Source organism: Sus scrofa, chromosome 6, assembly GCF_054392235.1.
Source record: "Sus scrofa isolate SSC_HxYL_T2T_F1_AM1 chromosome 6, Sscrofa_HxYL_maternal_Yorkshire_Landrace_v2.0, whole genome shotgun sequence".
Classification (NCBI taxonomy): Eukaryota; Metazoa; Chordata; class Mammalia; order Artiodactyla; family Suidae; genus Sus; species Sus scrofa.
Window position 1 is genome coordinate 94,763,013 of NC_139388.1, and position 20,942 is coordinate 94,783,954.

Consider the following 20,942-nt stretch of genomic DNA (forward strand, 5'->3'; position numbering starts at 1 on the left):
GAAAATATGAAGCAGAGGAGGGTGGCTGCGTTGAGGAGGGAAGATTCAGGAGAAGGGACTCCGCGTGCCTGAAGGATGAGTGGGGAGACAGAGCATGTGCATCTGAAGACCAGACAAAGGCCAGTGCCTGGAGGAGGCAGGAGGTGGATGTGGGCTGATGCCCATGGCTTTGAGGGCCAGGCGAAGAGATTGCACTCCATCCAGGAAGCCATTGAGGGTGTTAAGTGAAAGCTCTCCAAGACCCTCGCACCCTGCCTCTAGTAACTCCTTGACTCTGTGGGACAGTGGGTGACTGTGGTCTCACAAGAGGAAGGCCACCTTGTACAGCTGCTCAGGTTGAGTACTGCAAAGGGGTGCCCCAGCAGAGGGGTGAGGAGAACTAAAACCCAGACTACATTCACTGAGCCGTACGCTCACGGGGCTGTGTTCTCTCAGAGTGGCCACTGGTGCTAATTTGCCCCAAAACCCTATATGAGAAGTAATGAGACTTGGAGCAGAGAGAATGAATTAAGACGTGATTAGTCAGACTTCCTGTTGTGGTTCAGTGGGTTAAGAACCTGACATAGTGTCTGAAAGGATGCAAGTTCGATCCCTGGCCTCTCTCTGTGGGTTAAGGATTTGGCATTGCCGCAAGCTGCAGGTAGGTCACAGATGAGGCTCCGATCTGGTGTTGCTGTGGCTGTGGTGTAGGCCTGCAGCTGCAGGTCCATTTGACCCCTAACCTGGGAACTTCCATGTGTGCAGGTGAGGCCCTGAAAAAAAAAAAAGTGATAACATGTTGTGGCCACCACCTGAATGCTGAAAAGGAAGACCCCTGACCATCAGGATCTGGCAGAGATCCAGGTTAGGAGAGACAAGCACTGGCTAATAAGGCAGTGTTTCTACTGTGTGCCAAGCCCTGGACTAAGAGATTACGGTAACAGAAGAAACAAAAAATAGGCGAACCGCAAGGAGAACCTACTCTTGGAGAACCACAAGGCTTGACCAAAGGTTTAATCACAAGAAAGAAATTCTTTTTTTCATTCCTACAGAACACACCAGGTCCTAGTATAAGGGCTTCCTTTGACTGAGTGCCTACTATGTGCCAAATGTCACACTAGGTGCTTTCTGTACCTTACCGCTAATGCTCACTCTCCCCTTGAAAGGAAGAGAGGGTTGTCCCATGTCCCATAGGAAGGAGCTGAGAGGCTCAGCACCTTGTCCAGGGTCACACATGGCAGGGCTCAAACTTGACCTCCAGACACGCAACCAGGCATGAGAGGAATTTTCTCCACTTGCTCAAGAAATTGGTGTTTCTTGACTAGAGACTCTGTGCCAGGCACTTGCCAGGCATTAACTCTTCCAGTCCCCATTACAAACCACTGAGGTGGGTAGGACAGCTTCGCTTTTGCAAAAAATCAGCTCTGGGAGGTTGGGAGATGGCCAAAGTGGCAACGCCCCCTAGGGTTGAACCTCCCTCGTCCTGGCCCCTGTTCCTCTCCTCTTTCTCACTTCTCTCCAACAACTGTAGCTCTCAGAGCTCCTTGAAGATGGGGTCCCCTTATTCACTCATGGTCCTCAGGGTCTAGCTCGGGACCTAGCGTAGAGCAGGTAGGCCATAAATATCTGTTGAGGAAATGAATGAATGAACAGGGACAGAGAAGCCAAGTGGACTTTACCTGCAGGTCCTCCAGCCACCTGAAAGCACTCCTTCCCCCTCCTCACCTTGACTTCTGCCACCCTGACGTGAGGAAGGTCAGGGCACTAGAATTTGGGATAATACCACCTTCAAGCTATGGGCATAGTCTTCCCCCAAGGGCGTAAATATCACTATGCATGATGAACTCTTTGTGGGATAATCGAGGACGCGCTACGAAATTCATGCCGACCCCCCACTTACGGAGAAATGCTGCCCAGTTTGTCTCAAATGTCACATCTCTGTGTTCATTTGCTCCTCTGCAGTACTGATTAAAAGGAATGTTCTCCAACTCCCAAGGCGGAGCCCTCAGAAATGGAGCAGGTTCACTCAGGAAGCACACACTGTCCCCTCCAGGGCAGAGGAAATGGATGTGCGTGGCCTCCCACCCAAGACAAGGCCTCGCCAGGCCTGTTGGTCGGGCCTGAGTGGTGCAAATTGCATATTCAGGGCATATATGTATATGGTCAAATAGCTTCCATTAGCCCAATTTTGAGATCTCTGCAGAACGTTCCAGAACTGGGGAATTCTCTCAGAATGAGGACACTGTGTGAGAGGCCGGGAGAGGGGAATCAGCAGGTCTAATTACAGGAGGGAATGAAACCTCCATTTCCCTGTGTGCAAAGTGACACCATCACCCCAGCTCCACCTCCTCCTCCCAAAGCCAAAAAAGCACACTCTGTCCCCAGCCTGCCTCTGCTGATAGAATGACCCAGGGCGCTCCATCTCCGTTTGTCTATCCCATGCAGATGCATCTATTTGACCCTGTTTCACCACGTTGTGGCCCCTAGGGGGAGGTGACATTGCTGACCTTGCCCGGGGAGCAAAAGTTCACCAAGACATGGCGTGAAATCGAGCTTCTCCTCCGCTATTCTGCCCCCTTTGGGACATGTGGGTGCGTGGGGGCAAATCGTGACTATGGGGATGAGGCTGGGCGGAAGCATCAGGACGGCACACAGTAGGCGCTCAATCCAGGTTCGCTCAGTGAATTAAAGAATCTCTGCCATCAACCTGATGTGTGATGACCACCTCTCCGGGCTCAGTTCTTCAGGTGGACTAGAGGTACATGGGTAGGCTTCAGGGCCTCTGAATTAGATGGAAAAAAGATGGAAAAGGGCATTTGGGTTCATAGGGGTGTGTGTGTACACGTGCGCACGCGTGTGTGTGTGTGTGTGTGTGTGTGTATAGAGACAGTCACAGCCTTCACGTCCATGACCCCCAGTCTGGGGTCTGCTGATGTGTCACTAAGCACCATTAGCCCTCAAGCCAACATCTCTGATACAAAGAGAAGAGGCCGTGAAGTCCCCGGCATTGGCTGTATCAGCTCCAATATACCAGGGGGCAGAGCCTTCGACCTCACCCCCAACCAATGGGCACCCTCTTGGGCAAGGCTGAAGCTCGAGGATGTGGAGACCTCTCTGCTCCTTTCCCTCACAAGGAATGGTCTGCTCGGAAGCACAGACACACCATGAACAAGTGGCTTGAGGATTTTATGCAAACTTAGGGGCCAAGGGGCTGGGTTGGGGCTGGGACTCTGAACTATGGAGTTGACAAATCTTTTTTTCCATCTCCTGAAATAATCCCAGGCCAGTGAGAGGAGGTGGAGAGGGACTTCATGAATTAGCTAAACTGAATCGAGCACCAACACTCTGCCAGTCCCTGTGCTGAGCACATCCTGCAAGTGGTGCGTTCTATTCTCAATCTTCACAACTCTGGGAAGCATTAGTCTTACCTGGATTTTACAGATGCAGAGGCCAGAGCTCAGAGAAATGCAGTAACGTGCCCAAAGTCACACAGCAAGTGAGTGGCAGAGATGGGATCTGATTCTAGATATGTTGGAATCCAGAACCTAAGGTCTTAATCATTGTACTACGCAGCCTCTTCCCTTAGGGTTACCAGGGAGTTGGCGAAAACAAGTGTTCCTTGTCCTTCTCAATTCCATGTGGGGATAATAAATGAAATGAAACAGGTCTGGTTTTTAAGGAAGACTTTCATATCTTTGAAAGTAAGAACCCAAGATGACAGTTAGATTTAGCCAAACAGAAATACCTGTTATTAGATCTAGATGATGAAACAGACCTAAATAGCCTGAGAGCCAGTGCCCAGAGATGAGCTCGCCTTGACAGAATGACTGCTCAAGATTAATGCTGCAAAAATGCAAAAGGGGCAGCTAGGATTAGGCATTAAAACCCGCAGAGACTCTAATTGACATTTCTGATGTGCTTATAACTCTTGTTTACTTGCTGATCAGCCTGGGAGAGACAGAACCAATCCCACACAATGACTGAGAATTATGTGTGGATGGTGTGAAGCCTGAGAGCTTTGGTGGGAGAAACGATGTCTAAAGGGCAGCGAGACTAGAAACACCAGGGAGAGAACACCTCCGGTGGAGAGGGGGGCAAATCAGGAAGTAAGAGGCTCCCACATACTGAAAGACAGACAGAAAGACACACCACGAGTGCTGAAGAGTCACAGCCAGAAAGTCACTGAAGCTATGACAAACACTGCTGAATTCCAGAGGGATTTAAAAGTGCAATGGGGAGCTCCCGTTGTGGCTCAGTTGGTTAAGAACCTGACTAGAATGCATCTACTTGACAGGGCTGGAGCAGTTACTGTCTGCTACTCAGGTTTCTTTTTCTTTTTCTTTCTTTCTTTCTTTCTTTTCTTTTTTTTTTTTTTTTTTTTTTTTTTTTGTCTTTTTGCCTTTTCTAGGGCTGCACTCACAGCATATAGAGGTTCCCAGGCTAGGGGTCTAATCGGAGCTGTAGCTGCCGGCCTACGCCAGAGCCACAGCAACACCAGATCCGAGCCAAGTCTGTGACCTACACCCCAGCTCACAGTAATGCCGGATCCTTAACCCACTGCGTGAGGCGAGGGATCGAACCCGCAACTTCATGGTTCCTAGTCGGATTCGTCTCTGCTGCGCCACAACGGGAACTCCTGCTACTCAGGTTTCCACAACAGACGCAAGAAGAAAGCATCCTTGTGTTTTCCGTCTGTCTGATTGTGGTAGCCCAGACTGAATGGGGGGATACAGGGGCTAATATTTTGCAATTCACAAATAACCTTGTGAACATAAAAGCCTGCTTTACTCCAAAGAATCTGAGTTTACAAGAAAGAAAATAAAGAACCTGGTATCTGAGGATGCAGATTCGATCCCTTGCCTCACTCAGTGGGTTAGGGATCTGGTGCTGCCACGAGCTGCAGTGTAGGTCACAGATTTGGTTCAGATCTGGCATTGCTGTGACTATGGTGTAGGCTGGCAGCTGCAGCTCCAATTCAACCCCTAGCCTAGGAACTTCCATGTGCTGCAGCTACGGCCCTTAAAAAAAGAAAAAAGAAAAAAAAGTGCAGTGGAAAAATAAAATGCTATAAGAATAAAGAGGAACATTGAAATGAGTATTTAACTGATCTTGGCATGGAAAAGGCCTTTCTAAGCATAACACCCACGATGATAAGGGAAAAATTAAAAATTAAAAAATTTGTGACATCAAAATTAAAATGTTGGCACATCAAAAGGAAACATAATATTCATATCCTTAATATACAAACTGCTTGCAAAAGGGATAAGAAGGAAAAAAAAAAAACACTAACACCCCTAAAGAAAAGTAGGCAGAGACAGGGACAGGCAATTTACAAAATGATCTACAAAAGGCCAGAAAGTGATGGCAGGTGCGCAACCTTCCCTTTCATCAGAGAGATGCAAATTATAAGCACAAATGAGATTTCATCTCTCCCACATTAATCAATGAACCTAACTTAAAACTCCCCAACACGCAACATAGGCAAAGAGGGGGGGCTGGGCACTCTTACGCCCTCTCAGTGGAGGTGTGTCTCAGTACTCTTCCTACAGACCCTGTGGGATTATGTATTAAAACAGAAAATCGACACACTCTCTGACCCTGCAACTGCACTTTCGAGAATTTATTCTAAGATAACTAGACAAGGCTTTAAATTGTATGTACAAGGATGTTCTTCACTTAAATGTCCATGGAAGGTGACTGGTTAAATAATTGTGGTGTAGACAAACCACAGTGGATCCTTCACTGATATTCATTAGGAAGGGCAAACAGAGCTACTTTCATTAGCATAGTCAGCTTTATTAACCAGCCTACAAACTGCATATACACGTAACCCAAGGGACATGGATTTGCATCTCTGTGCACATGGGTAGGGGGTGCAGAGAGGTGTCAAATGGATGCTCACTGGAAGGGCAAGATGAGGCCCGGTTCCCTGGAGTGGGTGGGCAGCCAGAGCTGGGAAGAGCTGGACAGGGGCAGTTCCAGGTGCCAGGAAGAGGAGTGGGTAAGTGGGCTCAGAGCTGGGAATGGGGTTGCCAGATGTAGCCAATAAAAATACACAATGCTCTGTGACATGCGAATTTCAGTCAAACAAGAGGTAAAAATTTTAGTGTAAGTATATCCCACGAAATATTTGGGATATACTTATATTAAAATGTTTCCAAATTTTAAAAAATTCAAAGAATCTAAAAATCCAATTAACCAGGCAGCCTTTATTTTATCTGGCAACCCTAGCTGAGAAGCCCTGGACACATCTCTTGTCACCTCCCTGGGATGACCGACACCAGCCTGGAGGTGATCTAAGATTAAGAAAGGCTTTGTATGTCCTCCCTGCCTCTGAGAGCTTCGGTTTACCTGCCCATGAGCGGGAGTCACCAGTCTGCTTTCCTCTAGGAGTTCTGCAGGGAGTTCAGAAAAGGCCACATTCAAACCCCTGGCCCTCAAGTAGCTTTAAAGCTGAACACAAAACTCCTGCGTCCCTGCTCGAACATCTGTAAGATGGAGATAGTGAGGTCTGTCCAGCAGGCTGCCGTGGGGATTAAATGAGATAATGTATGTAAAGTGCCTGGCACAGAGTCAGTGCTTCATACAAGTTGATCCCCTCCCCACCCGTCCACAGCCACAGCCCGCACTCCTGCCCCCGGGGATTACAACTCAAGCATCTCCTGTCATCTCAGGCTTTGACGACTGGCCTTTTTGATCTTCCCCTTGAAGCAGCAGCAGCGAGGAGCTGACACCCTTCACCTGACTTCACCTTCCTTCCAAATCCCTTGCAGCAGTTCAGTTCCTTATCTGCACTTCTCACTCTCCCAAGGAGGGTGGAGGAGGATCAAACTCCCTTTGATAGCAGACTTTTCGGGGACATCAGCCAAGGGGAGCTACAGAAAGCAGGGCCCTGATGTTGTTTTTAAACAGGTCCAGCGACATCCAGGATAGTGAATGTGAGGAGGCTGCTGATTGGAGGCAGTCCGAGCTGATGGTGGGGGGTGGGAGTGGGTTTCCTCTAGAGCCTGTCTGTCTGTCTGTCTGCTTGCTGTCTGGCAAAAATGACTAAGGTGGGCTCTGCCATGGGGAGGAGATGACTTCTTTCCCTGAGAGCCAGATCTTCATTGTCTTGTGGATCACTGGATCACCCTTTCCCCTCAGTGAGGCCCAGGGAGTTTAAAAAAACCTTCCCAAGTTTACCCAGTTGGTCAGTTATAGATCCAAGGACTCTTTTATCAATAAATCCCTAAATATGGGATTATCCTGTGCCTTGTTGATAAGTCCAGTGACAGAAAGGACCCAGGATGGCTGTGGATGCAACAGGTCATGCGGTTGGTCACCAGTTCCTCCTGGTTCTTCCCATGGTCCCTCCTGGCCCCTCCACGATGGGTTTCCCAGACGTCAGTGCAATGTGAACTGCTCTGGATGCACAATTGCCCCATGGTCCAGTCCTGAGCCAGATCAGTGAGATTTGGTGACAGCCCCAGCCTTGGCTTCCCTGCACCTGTCTCTCTTGGCAGCCCCAACATCTGGGAGCCACTCTGCCAGGGAGCACAAAGATCCCCAGGCTGTGGGGTTGGCAGAAACCCTGCCCAGGTGACTGCAGAGAGAGACTCACTCAGCTAGAGCAACCTGTTTGCCTGGGCCTCACCTGGAGCCTCTGTCCTCTCAGTGCCAATGATTAAGAGACCTGATCCCATTATGTGGCTGAGATAGGGCAGGGCCTTCCCTTTGCCCCACTGGTCCTTCTTCTGCTGAGCCAGGCAGCTGGGAGGAGGGACCCACTGCCTTCCACTTTACCCTAATGTTTTGTAACCTTGTTTGAATCACAGACCCTTCATAAATCTGAAGGAAGCCCTAGCTCGGCCCCATCTAAAAGGATTTTCTGCAACGATAGAAATGTTCTCTAGCTGTGCTGCCCAGTATGGAAGCCACCAGCCACGTGGGGCAGCCAAACACTTGGCAGGAGGCTAGCACAACTGAGAAACTGAGTTTCAAACTTTCTTGAATTTTTATTAATTTAAATATTGACAATGGCATACGATTAAATACTACTGTAGAGGATAACACAGCTCTAGACTAGGGGTCATCAAACTTTTTCTGTAAAGGGCCAGATGGTAAATATTTTTGATTTTGCAGGCTGTGTGGTCTCTGTGGCAAAAACTCAATTCCGAAGTTGTAGTGCATACAAACAGTCATAGACAATGTCCGTAAATGGGCTTGGCTGTGTTCCTCTTTTTTTTTTTTTTTTTTTTGGCTTTTCAGAGCCACACCCGTGGCATATGGAAGTTCCCAGGCTAGGGGCTGAATTGGAGCAGCGGCTGCAAAGCCTACACCACAGTGACAGCAATGTGGGATCCGAGCCACATCTGTGATCTACACCACAGCTCACGGCAACACCAGATCCTTAACCCACTGATCAAGGCCAGGGATTGAACCCTCATCCTCATGGATACCAGTCGAGTTCTTTAGTGCTGCGCCACAATGGGAACTCCTTGGCTGTGTTCTGATAAAACTTTCTTTACAAAAACATGTCAGGAGCTGGATTGAGCCAGGGGGTTCATATTTTGTTGATCCCTGTTCTAGACCTTCCCAAGAAAAAAAAAATACACACTCCCTTCTACATTTGGAATGACGCTTCAATTTACAAGGGGTTTGCAGACATTTGATGCCCTACGGTAACTTCCCCATGAATTCCAGGCTAGAACCTCTGGTTTTTTTTTTTTTTTTCCCACTAATAAGTATACTTTATTTGTACCCTTGAGAGTGGAATTGGAAATACAAACCCTTACATCTTTTTTTAAATTTTATTTTTTTAATTTTTTTTTGTCTTTTTGCCTTTTCTAGGGCCACTCCTGAGGTATATGGAGGTTCCCAGGCTAGGGGTCCAATCAGAGCTGTAGCCGCCGGCCTACGCCAGAGCCACAGCAACACAGGATCCGAGCTGCGTCTGCGACCCATACCTCAGCTCACAGCAATGCCAGATCCCTAACCCACTGAGCAAGGCCAGAGATCGAACCCGCAACCTCATGGTTCCTAGTTGGATTCGTTAACCACTGCGCCAGGACGGGAACTCCTACATGTACACATTCTATTTTCTCACATTATCATGCTCCATCATAAGTGACTAGACATAGTTCCCAGTGCCTCACAGCAGGATCTCATTGCTAATCCATTCCAAAGGCAATAGTTTGTATCTATTAACCCTAAGCTCCCCAACCACCCCTCTCCCTTCTCCTCCCCCTTGGCAACCACAAGTCTATTCTGCAAGTCCATGATTTTCTTTTCTGTGGAAAGGTAAAACCTCTTATTTTAAAGGGCTCTCTCAATGCAGCTTCACCTCTGCTCCTCCTGATGGAGAAGCACTTGACATTTTTTCCCAGGGAGGGGGTAGTGTGGTCAGAGTTCAGTAGGACACTTTTTTCCAAAAGCCTCACAAAAGTCCAGGTCTCAGACAAATACCTACAAGGACACCAGGAGGGTCCAGCCGGATCCCCCTGTGTCAGTGCCTCCTGGGATATCTGCTGTCACCACCTCTAGTGTCACTGTCTCACTGCCCCCACCATTCCCAAATACAGTCAGTCTCCTCAAAGCCAACATGGAGTAGAAGAAGCTTCTGAAGAGGCCTCTCTTAGGAGGTTGTAGCTTAGACTCGAAGAGAAGTAGTTTGGATTCAAGGCCAAAGGTTCAGGGTGAGGACATAACCAGGAGAACCAAGCTCACAGGCTGATTTGGGAAGAACTGATTATTTTTTCAAAGAAATTAGGCTATCTTAGAAGAATTCACTTTAAAGACATGGTAGGTCGTCTCAGGAGCCCTCAATTAAATCAATCTGGAGTTAGGTCTGAAGCCCTCAGTTAAAGGTGTAGCAAACTTTCTCTGGAACCTTCTCAGTACTTTTAGTTAAAAATAACTGAGACCTTCTCAGGAGCCCTCTGTCACTTAGGTTAAGGCACCAAACTGTCCCCCATACTCCTTGCTAAAAGCGGTGAATTTTGCCAAGGAGGTAGGATATGCCTTCTTTCCATGGTGTACTCCTAGCCAAGACAAAGAGGGTATCTATTTCTATATTGCTATAGCTTTATTCAAGAAAGCATCGCTTATTCTTTAAGTTCTTACAGGCAAGAGGAAGAAAGCTTTTGAATAACTGGCATGCTTTACTAGGGTGTTATGTCATTATTGTTATTAATTATCATTAACAGTCTTAAAATATGCCTATTAATGATCTCAACACGAAATAGCAGTGTAGGTCTAGCCAGGAGCAGCATAATTACCTATTAATGAGATGGAAATTTCCCAGGGAAATGACAGCGATCTAGAAGTACCACCTTCTGAACTAACATAATAAAGTTAATAATAATAATAGTGTATAATCTGAAGATATTAGTGTTAATTTGAATGCTAACACCATATTTAAACAGGCTGAGAGAAGTGGAAATTATTTGCATAACTCAAACCAAGAAACCCTTATCTGTGCTATTAAGGAAAAATTGATTGTTCTTCTCTGAATGACATAAAACTGACTCTTTGCACTAGAGTGAGCAAAAAAAATTTTTTCAGCTACTCATTTTATGTCTTTTACTAGGGCTTATATCTCTCTTATTTCCAAAACCAAGCTGAGGCACCTTATGATACAATGAAGCCCAAGAGAAAACCCAATTAAAAAAAAAAAAAAAGAAAAACACAACAAAACTCAGTTAAGGGGAGAGAAGGAGATGTCACCAGGCCCTCAGGATAAAGGACTGCAGCTCAGTTTTGATTTCACGTCTCAGTTTCCCAGAAACACGGCAGGGGCAATTTAAGTAACTGAGTTACTGGTTAGCAACCAGCCTCGTTAGGACAGACTCAAGCTCTGAATCTGAAGATGCCCTTCGAGACGGCTGAGAGCAGCGCAGTCCCGCCTGCGGTGACCGGGACCTCACACATCGGACTCCCGTGGCCGGGCGAGGCACCTACCTTCGTAGCTGGCATGAAAACCCTGCGCGCTGACTGCATAGTCACTGATGAGGCGCAGAGAGAGGGTGGTGGCAGCGCTGACGATGGTGGCCGGCAGCTGAAAGCCAGTGAGTCTGAAAGACAAAGAGGTGAGATTGAGGGAGGATGTCCCTGTTGGGAACTGCATTTACTGAGCGCCTGCTGGATGTGCAGTGCTGATCTAGGCACAGGGAGGGATATGGAAGAAGCCGAACTCCAGGAACATGCAAGGTGTTCCAAGATGAAGGAATTCCCAGCAGAACTGATGGAGACCAGCCCTAGAAATACGGAGGGCTATTTCCCTGAAGCCATGGGCTACCCCCAACCCTGGAAGCCTGCCTTACTTATGTCTCTCTCCTCCTCCAGTTTCTTCTCCTGACTCTTCCCTTTCTGGCTGAGGTCCCTTGAGGCTCTGGATAGACTTCGCTACAAATTTACAACAAATAATCGCCAATAGACAATATTTAGTCACATATGGAGGAAAATATGTCCAACTCTACGTAGCGGAATGGGGATGCTTCTCATCATAGACTTTATTCTTTAAAAGGAGTAGTTCTACTGCTTTTAGAGAAATGATAAGGGCTTATTATTTTTAAGAGATGAAAGCCAAAAATAAAAACCCAATGCAATCTAGAAATAATCATTCCTGGCAGTTGACATACAAAGAGATGGAAGGGATCAGTAGTTCGAATCATATTCAATGAAATAATTTCATACAAATGGAATCATATCCTACGTGCTTTTAAAGTTTAAACGCTTCACATTTTTCTCCTGCAAGTTAAGGGAGCAAAAAGAAACAGGGGTGAAACAAAAGGAATTGTTGAACCTGAAATAATATGTTTTTAGCACAAGAGAGTCATTTTTAAAAGATTCTTCTAATGGTAAAAAGATAAAATAGTGAAGCTTTCACTGAACACCTGGGGACATATTTTAGGAAAGCAGTTGTCCACTGCTGGGTGTCCACACACAATGGCCCCCACAGGTGATGTGATGGTGCACAACGGTGGTGGTGGTGGTGGGGTGACCAGGCTCCTGCCACATTTGTCCTTTGTCCCTGAGGCTCATCTGCCTTGCCCCACCTGGCAAGACTCTGAGATGGAATTCAAGGTGTACCTTTACCACCATTTTTAGGCAGTTTGGGATATCTGCGGTGCTATTGGCTCCATCTCTATGCCTCCCAGTGCTATATAATATCTGGACATCCAGGTGTCCCTGGAGGGCATGAGTATTGGGTTCAAACAAATTAAATTAAATATTTACTAATGCCCACCATGAAAAGCCCTGTGCTAGGTGAAGCCCGTGCCCTTCCCACCAACCTAATCTTGTCAGATTCCCGTTAACTCAGAATAAACTTAAGGAAGAGTAATCAAAGTGTGAAATAGGTGACCAAGTCATCTTCTCTTCAGATATCAAAACACCCAGCAAAGGATCCCTTATATTTTCTCCCCTTCTCTGTCCCATCTTCCTGTCTCTCCCTCACCTTCTCACATGGGTCAAAAATTTATATGTAAAACAATGAAACCATACATACCAAAAGGAAACAAACTATTTTTTTAATCCTCTTATGCTGGGGAAGGTCTTTCCATTTGGCTTCTATCCATCATTCTTCTAGAGAGCTGCCATTGCATGGGCTTCTGACAGGTACCCTCCCAGCTCACTGGCCACAGACCTGGACAAAGGATGAATCGTGGCACATCTCTCATCTTTATGGATGGGTTCAAAGCACAGAGCAGAGAGAAGAGGGGACGTAGCCGCAGCAGAGTCATTCTGACTCCTTCCATGGGAGATGATTTGCAGAGTCTTTTATTTGGAGGTTCTAAATCACTAGAATGTAAGCTCGGGATTGCCAGCAGTTTTTTCTTATCATTACACAGAGACTATCTGCTTTAGAGAAAATGATATCTCATACAGATAGAGACAAAGCTGAGTGGTAAGAGGAGAGACACAACGCTGATGATGTATTGTGCAGACTCTTAATCCAGCCGCACAGAAAGAGCTACCTTTGCAGCACCCAGTTACATAAGCCCACATCTGTACTTCTTTCTTTCCTCTTCCTCCTTTTTCCTTTGTTTCCCTTTCCTTTATTTCTCTCCTCCCTCCTTCCCTCTCTCTTGCTTTTCCTCTTTCTCTTCCTCCCTCCTTCCTCCCTCCCTCCCTCCTTCCTTTCTTTCTCTCTCAACCTAGATGATTGGGTTCTATCTCTTAAAATTGATGGAGTACTGAAGGATACAGCATGAAACCCTAGAGGCCTTAAAGGAAAATGTTGACTGATTTAATTATATAACAATTAAAGGCATGTATGTGGACCAAAAGAAACAGTAAAAAAGATAAAGATGAAAGTGCAAACTGGGAAGATCATGTATAACATACATGACTGGAGAGGGTTAGTATTCATAACCTATAAAGAACACTTACGGAGCAATATGAAAAAACAAATAGGGAAGAAGTAAAAGAGCAAAAGATACAAAAAAATGAAAAGATGACATCAAAAATATGAATTAATATCAACATATGAAAACTATATTTAGCTTTCTGAGGAAACGTCATACTGTTTTCCACAGTGGTTGTACCAATTTACATTCCCGCCAACAGTGTAGGAGGGTTCCCTTTTCTCTACACCCTCCAGAGAGCATTTGTTATTTACAGACTTGTTAATGATAGTGATTCTGACCAATCCTCATTGTAGGTTTAATGTGCATTTCTCTGATAATTCGTGGTGTTGAGCGTCTTTTCATGTGCCTATTGGCCATCCATATGTTTTCTTTGAAGAAATGTCTATTTGGGTCTTCTGCCCATTTTTCTATTGGGTTGTTTGTTTTTTGTTGTTAAATTGAATGAGTTATTTGTATATTTTGGAGATTAGGCCCTCATCGGTTGCATCATTTGCAAATATTTTCTCCCATTCTGTGGGCTGTCTTTCTTTTTTTCTTTGTAAAAAATTTTTATTAAGGTATAGTGATTTATAGTGTGTTAATTTCTACTGTACAGAAAGTGTTACAGTTCGGTTTTTTTTTTTTTTTTTTTTTTTTTTTTTGCTTTTTGCCATTTCTTGCGCAGCTCCTGCAGCATATGGAGGTTTCCAGGCTAGGGGTCGAATCGGAGCTGTAGTCGCTGGCCTACGCCAGAGCCACAGCAACACAGGATCCAAGCCGTGCCTGCAACCTATACCACTGCTCACAGTAACACCGGATCGTTAACCCACTGAGCAAGGGCAGGGATCAAACCCGCAACCTCATGGTTCCTAGTCAGATTCGTTAACCACTGCGCCACGACGGGAACTCCTGGGTTATCTTTTTATTGTTGTTGTTTTAAGATTTCCTTTGCTGTACAAAAGCTTCTGAGTTTAATTAGGTCCCAATGGTTAATTGTTGTTTTTATTGTCATTATTCTAGGAGGTAGATCAAACAAGATGTTGCTGCAATTTATGGCAAAAAATGTTCTGCCTATGTTTTCCTCTATGAATTTTACAGCATCTGGCCTTACATTTAGGTATTTACTCCATTTTGAGTTTATTTTTATTTATGGTGTTAGATAATGTTCTAATTTCATTCTTTTATATGCAGCTGTCCAGTTTTCCCAGCACCACTTATTAAAGAGACTATCTTTTCTCCACTGTATGTTCTTGCCTCCTTTGTCTACCATATGATCCAGCAATTCCACTCCTGGGCATATATCCAGACAAAACTATAATTCAAAAAGATACATGCACCCCTGTGTTCACTGCAGCACTATTCACAGTAGCCAAGACATGGAAACAACCTAAATGTCCATTGACAGATGAATGGATGAAGAAGATATGGTACATATATACAATGGAATACTACTCAGCCATAAAAAAGAATGAACTAATGTCATTTGCAGCAACATGGATGCAACTAGACACTCTCATAGATATCACTTATGTGGAATCTAAAATATGGCACAAATGAACATATCTACAAAAGACACAAACAGACTCACAGACATAGAGAAGAGACTTGTGGTTGCCAAGGGGGAGGGGGAGGGAGTGGGATGGACAGGAAGTTTGAGGTTGGTGATGCAAACTATTACATTTAAAATGGATAAGCAATGATATCCTACTGTACAGCAGAGGGAACTATATGCAGTCTCTTGGGATAGAACATGATGGAAGACAATATGAGAAAAAGAATGTGTGTGTGTGTGTGTGTGTGTGTGTGTGTGACTGGGTCACTATTTTGTATGGCAAAATTGACACAACACACTAAATCAACTATACTTTAATAAAAATATATGCATACTAAATCCACAAGACTCATTTTTCACCTATCAGATTGGCAAATATCCAGAGTTGCCAAGGGTTAAGGAAAACAGAGCCTGTAGTTACCAAAATGATAATAAGAAAATACCACAAAATTACACACATACATTTGAAAAATTAGATGACATAGACCAGTTCCTTGAAAGAATCAACTTTCATAACCTTCCCAATATGAAATACATCATTTGAATAGGCCTATAGCTACCAAGGAAATTGAATTAGTTCATTTTAAAACTCCCCAAAAAGAAAGACCCAGGCCCAGAAGGTTTCAACAGAGAATTCTACCAAATATATAAAGAATTTACACCAATTCTGTATGATCCCTTCTAGGAAATAGAGAATTAAGGAGCACTTCCAAAATCATTTTATGAGGAGTTCCCGTCGTGGCGCAGTGGTTAACGAATCCGACTAGGAACCATGAGGTTGCGGGTTCGGTCCCTGCCCTTGCTCAGTGGGTTAACGATCCGGCGTTGCCGTGAGCTGTGGTGTAGGTTGCAGACGCGGCTCGGATCCCGCGTTGCTGTGGCTCTGGCGTAGGCCGGTGGCTACAGCTCCGATTCAACCCCTAGCCTGGGAACCTCCATATGCCGCGGGAGCGGCCCAAGAAATAGCAACAACAACAACAACAACAACAACAACAAAAGACAAAAAGACAAAATCATTTTATGAGGTGAGTATTATCCTTATACCAAAACCAAATAGTACAAATAAAGAAAACTAAAGACCAATATCCCACAGAATAAAAACACAAAACGCCTTTACAAAGTATTAGCAGAGAAAGATTTCTGTTGTGACACAGGGGGCTAAAGATCCAGCATTGTCAGTGCAGTGGCTTGGGTCGCTGCTGTGGCACAGGTTCAACCCCTGGCCCAGGAACTTCCATATGCACAGCTCCCTGCCCCCCAAAAAATTTAGCAGAGAGAATTCAGCAATACATAAAAATAATTGTACACCATAACCAAGAAGGGTTTATTTCAAGGATGCAGAGCTGGTTCAATGTTTGAAAACCAATCAATGCAATGCACCACATTAACAGGTTGAAAGTAGAAAAATCACATGACTATATCAATTGATGCAGAAAAAACAGTTGATGAAATTCAACACTCATTCCTGATTTAAAAACAAAACAAAACAAAACAAAAACTTTTGGAATTCCCTCATGGTGCAGTGGGTTAAGGATCCATTGTTGTCACTCCAGCAGCTCAGGTCGCTGTTGTGTGGCACGGGTTCAGCCCCTGGCCCAGGAACTTCCGCATGTCACAGGCACTGGCAAAGGACAACAACAAACAAATAAACAAACAACAAAATATTTCATAAACTTAAGAATAGGAGTTCCCTTCATGGCTCAGTGTAAATGAGTCTTACTAGTATCCATGAGGATGTGGGTTCAATCCCTGGCCTCACTCAGTGGGTCAGGGATCCAGCATTGCTGTGAGCTCTGGTGTAGGTCACAGACATGGCTCGGATCCCACGCTGCTGTGGCTGTGGCATAGGTCGGCAGCTGTAGCTCTGATTTGAATCCTAGCCTGGGAACCTCCATATGCCACGGTGCAGCCCTAAGAAAAACAAAAACAAAAACAAAAAACCCTTAAGAATAGAAGCAAACTTCCTGACTTGATAAAAGCCTCTACAAAAATCCTATAGCTAACATCACACAATGGGAAAAGACTGAATGCTTTTCTCCTAAGACTGTGAACAAGGCAGGATCTAACTAATCCAACTAGAAAATCAGCAAAATACGAAAAAAGAGATGTTTCACTAAAAGGGGTATATAGATGGCCAAAAAGCACATGAAAAATGGTCAACATCATGAGCCATTAGGGAAATGGAAGTTAAAACCATGATGAGCTATTACTACAAACCATCAGAACAGATAGAAATAAAAGTAGTGACAACATTAACTAACCCTAACCCTAACCCTAAAAAAAAAGAAAGAAAAAAAAAAGAAATAAAATAGTGACAACACCAAAGGCTAGCTAGGATGCAGAGCAACTGGATCTCTCATACGTTGCTGATAGAATATAAAATTTCTACAGTTTCTTTAAAAAAAATACAGAGTTCCCATCGTGGCGAAGCAGAAGCAAATCCGACTAGGCACCATGAGGTTGCAGGTTCGATCCCTGGCCTTGCTCAGTGGGTTAAAGATCCGGCATTGCCATGAGCTGTGGTGTAGGTGGCAGACGCAGCTTGGATCTGGCGTTGCTGTGGCTGTGGTGTAGGCTGGTGGCTACAGCTCTGACTAGACCCCTAGCCTGGGAACCTCCATATGCTGCAGGAGCGGCCCTGAAAAGACAAAAGACAAAAAAAAAAAAAAAAATTTCCACACATACACTAATCATACAACAAAGCAATTGCACTCTTGGGCATTTATCCCAGAGAAAGGAAAACTATGTCCACACAAAAATCTGCCCAGCTTGTTCAGAGAAGCTTTGCTTGTTTGTTTGTTTTTATGAGTCCCAAACTGGAAATAACCAAAATGTCCTATAACAGGTGAATGATTAAACTAACTGCAGAACATCCATGCAATGGAATAGTACTCAGCAATAAAAATGAATGTTCTACTGATACACATAACATCTGGGCTGGATCCCTAGGGTATTACGCTGAGTGCAAAAAAGGCTTATCTCAAAAGATGACCTACTAGATGATTCCATGTATATAACATTCTGGAAATGACAACATTAAAGAGATGGAAAACAGATTAGCAGTTGTCAGGGGTTAGGGATGGTGAAAGGAGGTGCTGAGGGGTGACCACAAAGGAGTAGCTTGGGGGAGATCTTTGTGCTGATGGGACAGCTCTGCACCTTGATTGCACTGGTGATAAAGTGCACTCATGACAAAATGACACAGAAGTACACACATCCACTGCACCCACGTTTATTTCCCGCCTTTGATATTGGACTAAAGTCACATTAGATGTACCCACAGGGGCAACCAGGACTAATTTTGACACTTTCTGTAAATCTATAATTACTTCCAAAAAAAAATGTTTTTAGAAATCATATATGTGGCTCACATTCTCTTTTTCCTGCACTGCACCTCAGTCCTCCATCAAAAGGGTCAGAATTTCAGTCTACCTAGGTTGAGCTTTGAGCTGCTACTGGGTCCTTGGGGCCCCCTCCCTTCAGCTGTCTTCTGTTCATTCCATCCCCTACAGTGTCCCCCTCCCACCAACCATCACCAAACATCACACAAACCTGCATCCCTGGCAAGGTCCTTACTGGAAACAGGCTGAGCACCAGAACCACAACCCCAGGCCCCGGGGTCACCCTGCCCTCATCCACTGGCTTCCCACTGACTTGCCCAAGCACAAGACATCCTTCCTCAACCCCAGATGTTCATGTATGATGCTGCTAGATTGCAGACCCCAGTGGACCATGGCATCAAAATACCAAATTGTCCCCAAAGAGGCCAGACATCTGGCCCTCCTTGTCTCTCCCACCAAGTGGGCCCAGTTCACAGCAGCCACCACCTACCTCTTACCCACGTGAACCAGAATCACTGGGTACCCTTTCAGACACAGTCTGAGGGTCTCCTTCAACAACCTGCAGCTTTGAGAAGAAATCTCACCTCTCACTGAGGCTTCTCCCCTGAAGTCGTCTCTGCAAATGGCATTCTTCCCACCGAGTAGAACTTGTTGATTTCATCCCCCTAGCTAGTTCTATGATATTTTTAAGCTGCCACCATGGATTCCTAGACCCTGGTTTCTGGGTACTATATTGACACAAGCTGTGAATAGCTAATATACACTGTCAACAAACAATTACCGTTTTATCACTTGTAATATATGGAACTGCAGCTTACTAGGCATTTTCTCTAATCAGATATTTATCACTGCTCTGCTATTTTCCAGGCTTGCTAGGTAAATTCTAACACTGGAGTTCCCATCGTGGCTCAGCGGTAACGAACCTGACTAGGATCCATGTGGATGAGGGTTCGATCCCTGACCTCGCTCAGTGGGTTAAGGATCCAGCGTTGCTGTGGCTGTGGTGTAGGCCGATAGCTATAGCTCTGATTTGATCCCCAGCCTGGAAACTTCCATATGCCTCAGATGTGGCCCCAAACAGACAAAAAAAAAATTCTGACATGGAGGCTGGTGGGGGTGGGAAGCTGGAGGGGTGGGAAAGTTTGAGTCTCCCCATCTGGGCACTTGAATCACCAGTCCTCAACTCCACTGCCTGCTCTTCCCACATCTGCTCCTTATCATTGAATAGATTTTAGATGAGTGGCTGACCCCACCCATCAGGAGGAGTTATCATGTTGCATGTCAGAATAAGCAAATAAAACTTTCAGACTTTCACATCTTTTATCTGACAAGTCTAAATCCTGCACTGCAAGGAGTAAGGTATCATTCAATAATGCAACCCAGACGTAACAGAGAAATGGGGTAAAATGATGGCAAGAAAGGCAAAAGCTGTTGGTTATCTCCTCGCTGACTCTAAGATGTGCAGAGAACAGCTTTTGCAAACAGGTGGCATGGCCAAAGAGGTAAGCGAACACTCTGCCTTCGCTTTTTCAAGGCTTCTTGGCTTTCTCACTTCTTCAAGAACCTCCTCTTGACTTTTGTCTCCCTGCTGAGAGGAACCCAGAATCTTGGAAACTGGCAATGCCCATGACCTTGAACTTCTCACTGTCTCAATTCAGAATCTATCAGTGGCTTCTGACTGTCCTTAGTGTTAAGACTAAAGTCCCTATGGAGACCCACAAAGCCTGTACCACTCAGTCCCTGCCAGGTCCTCTGTACTCTCTCTTGCCTGGCTCTGGCCCCTCCAGTCCTCTTTGGTCAAGGGCAGGGGCAATGGTCAGCCCAGAGTGCAGGCAATAAGGGGTGCATTTCTTTTTTTTGGATTTTTTGCTGTTTTGGGGGCTGCTCCCCTCGCATATGAAGGATCCCAGGCTAGGGATTGAATCGGAGCTGTTGCTGCCGGCCTACACCAGAGACACAGCAACGCGGGATCTGAGCCGCGTCTGCAACCTACACCACAGCTCATGGCAACACCAGATCCTTAACCCACTGAGCAAGGACAGGGATCGAACCCGCAACCTCGTGGTTCCTAGTCAGATTCGTTAACCACTGAGCCACGACGGGAACTCCAAGGGGTGCATTTCTTGTGGAGAACTTGAAAATAATAATAAAGCAAAGTTGAAGACGCCACTTATTATAGCCATGAGTCTATACTCCAAATAGTGTCAGTGACAGAATCCTCTCTCCCACCTTCTTCCTTGGTACACGGCTGGCTTCAATTCCTTCAGCTTGCCAAACCCCATCCTCCAGGGTCTTAGCACATGCTGTTTCCTCTTTAGATTGCTTTGGCGCATCCCTTCCACCTGTTTGTCTGATTAACCCCTTCTCATCGTTCAGATCACATCACAAATGTCATATTTTCAGAAAGGTATGTTCCTGACCTCCCAGACTAGCCTATCTAGTTTGCATTCTCGAAGGTCCCTGTGCAGGTCACCGCTACACTCCAAGTATCCTCAGCTTTCCTTCAAATAACTGGTGGAATGGCCCCTCCCCATCCTTGATGAGTGCATGCCTGGCCATGGCGCTGGCCTTGCCAAGGCTGTGTGTGGGCAGTAGCAAAGTGTGCTGTTTCGGGGAGGAAGCTTGAGGAGCCTGGGTTCCCTTTGCCAAATCCCTCCTCCCTTTTCACTATGGTGTGAAAAGGCCCACTCCTGGGCCTCAGTCAGCTGGGGTCTCTGAGTGACTCCACTAAACAGTCTGCTC

The 20,942-nt window shown here is 45.5% G+C and overlaps 1 protein-coding gene across 10 annotated transcripts in view; it reads right to left on the reverse strand.

Annotated features, from left to right (window-relative positions):
* Positions 1-20,942, reverse strand: part of CSMD2 (CUB and Sushi multiple domains 2) — a 646,878-nt gene that overhangs the window by 518,069 nt on the left and 107,867 nt on the right. For 9 of the 10 annotated variants that reach the window (XM_084963760.1, XM_084963751.1, XM_084963750.1 and 6 more), the window contains exon 3: positions 10,918-11,030. In XM_084963760.1, the coding sequence (XP_084819886.1) occupies positions 10,918-11,030 (113 nt within the window). Of the gene's footprint in view, positions 1-10,917; positions 11,031-12,466; positions 12,605-20,942 lie in introns of those variants that run through there. The other variant, XM_084963756.1, reaches the window with a different exon arrangement.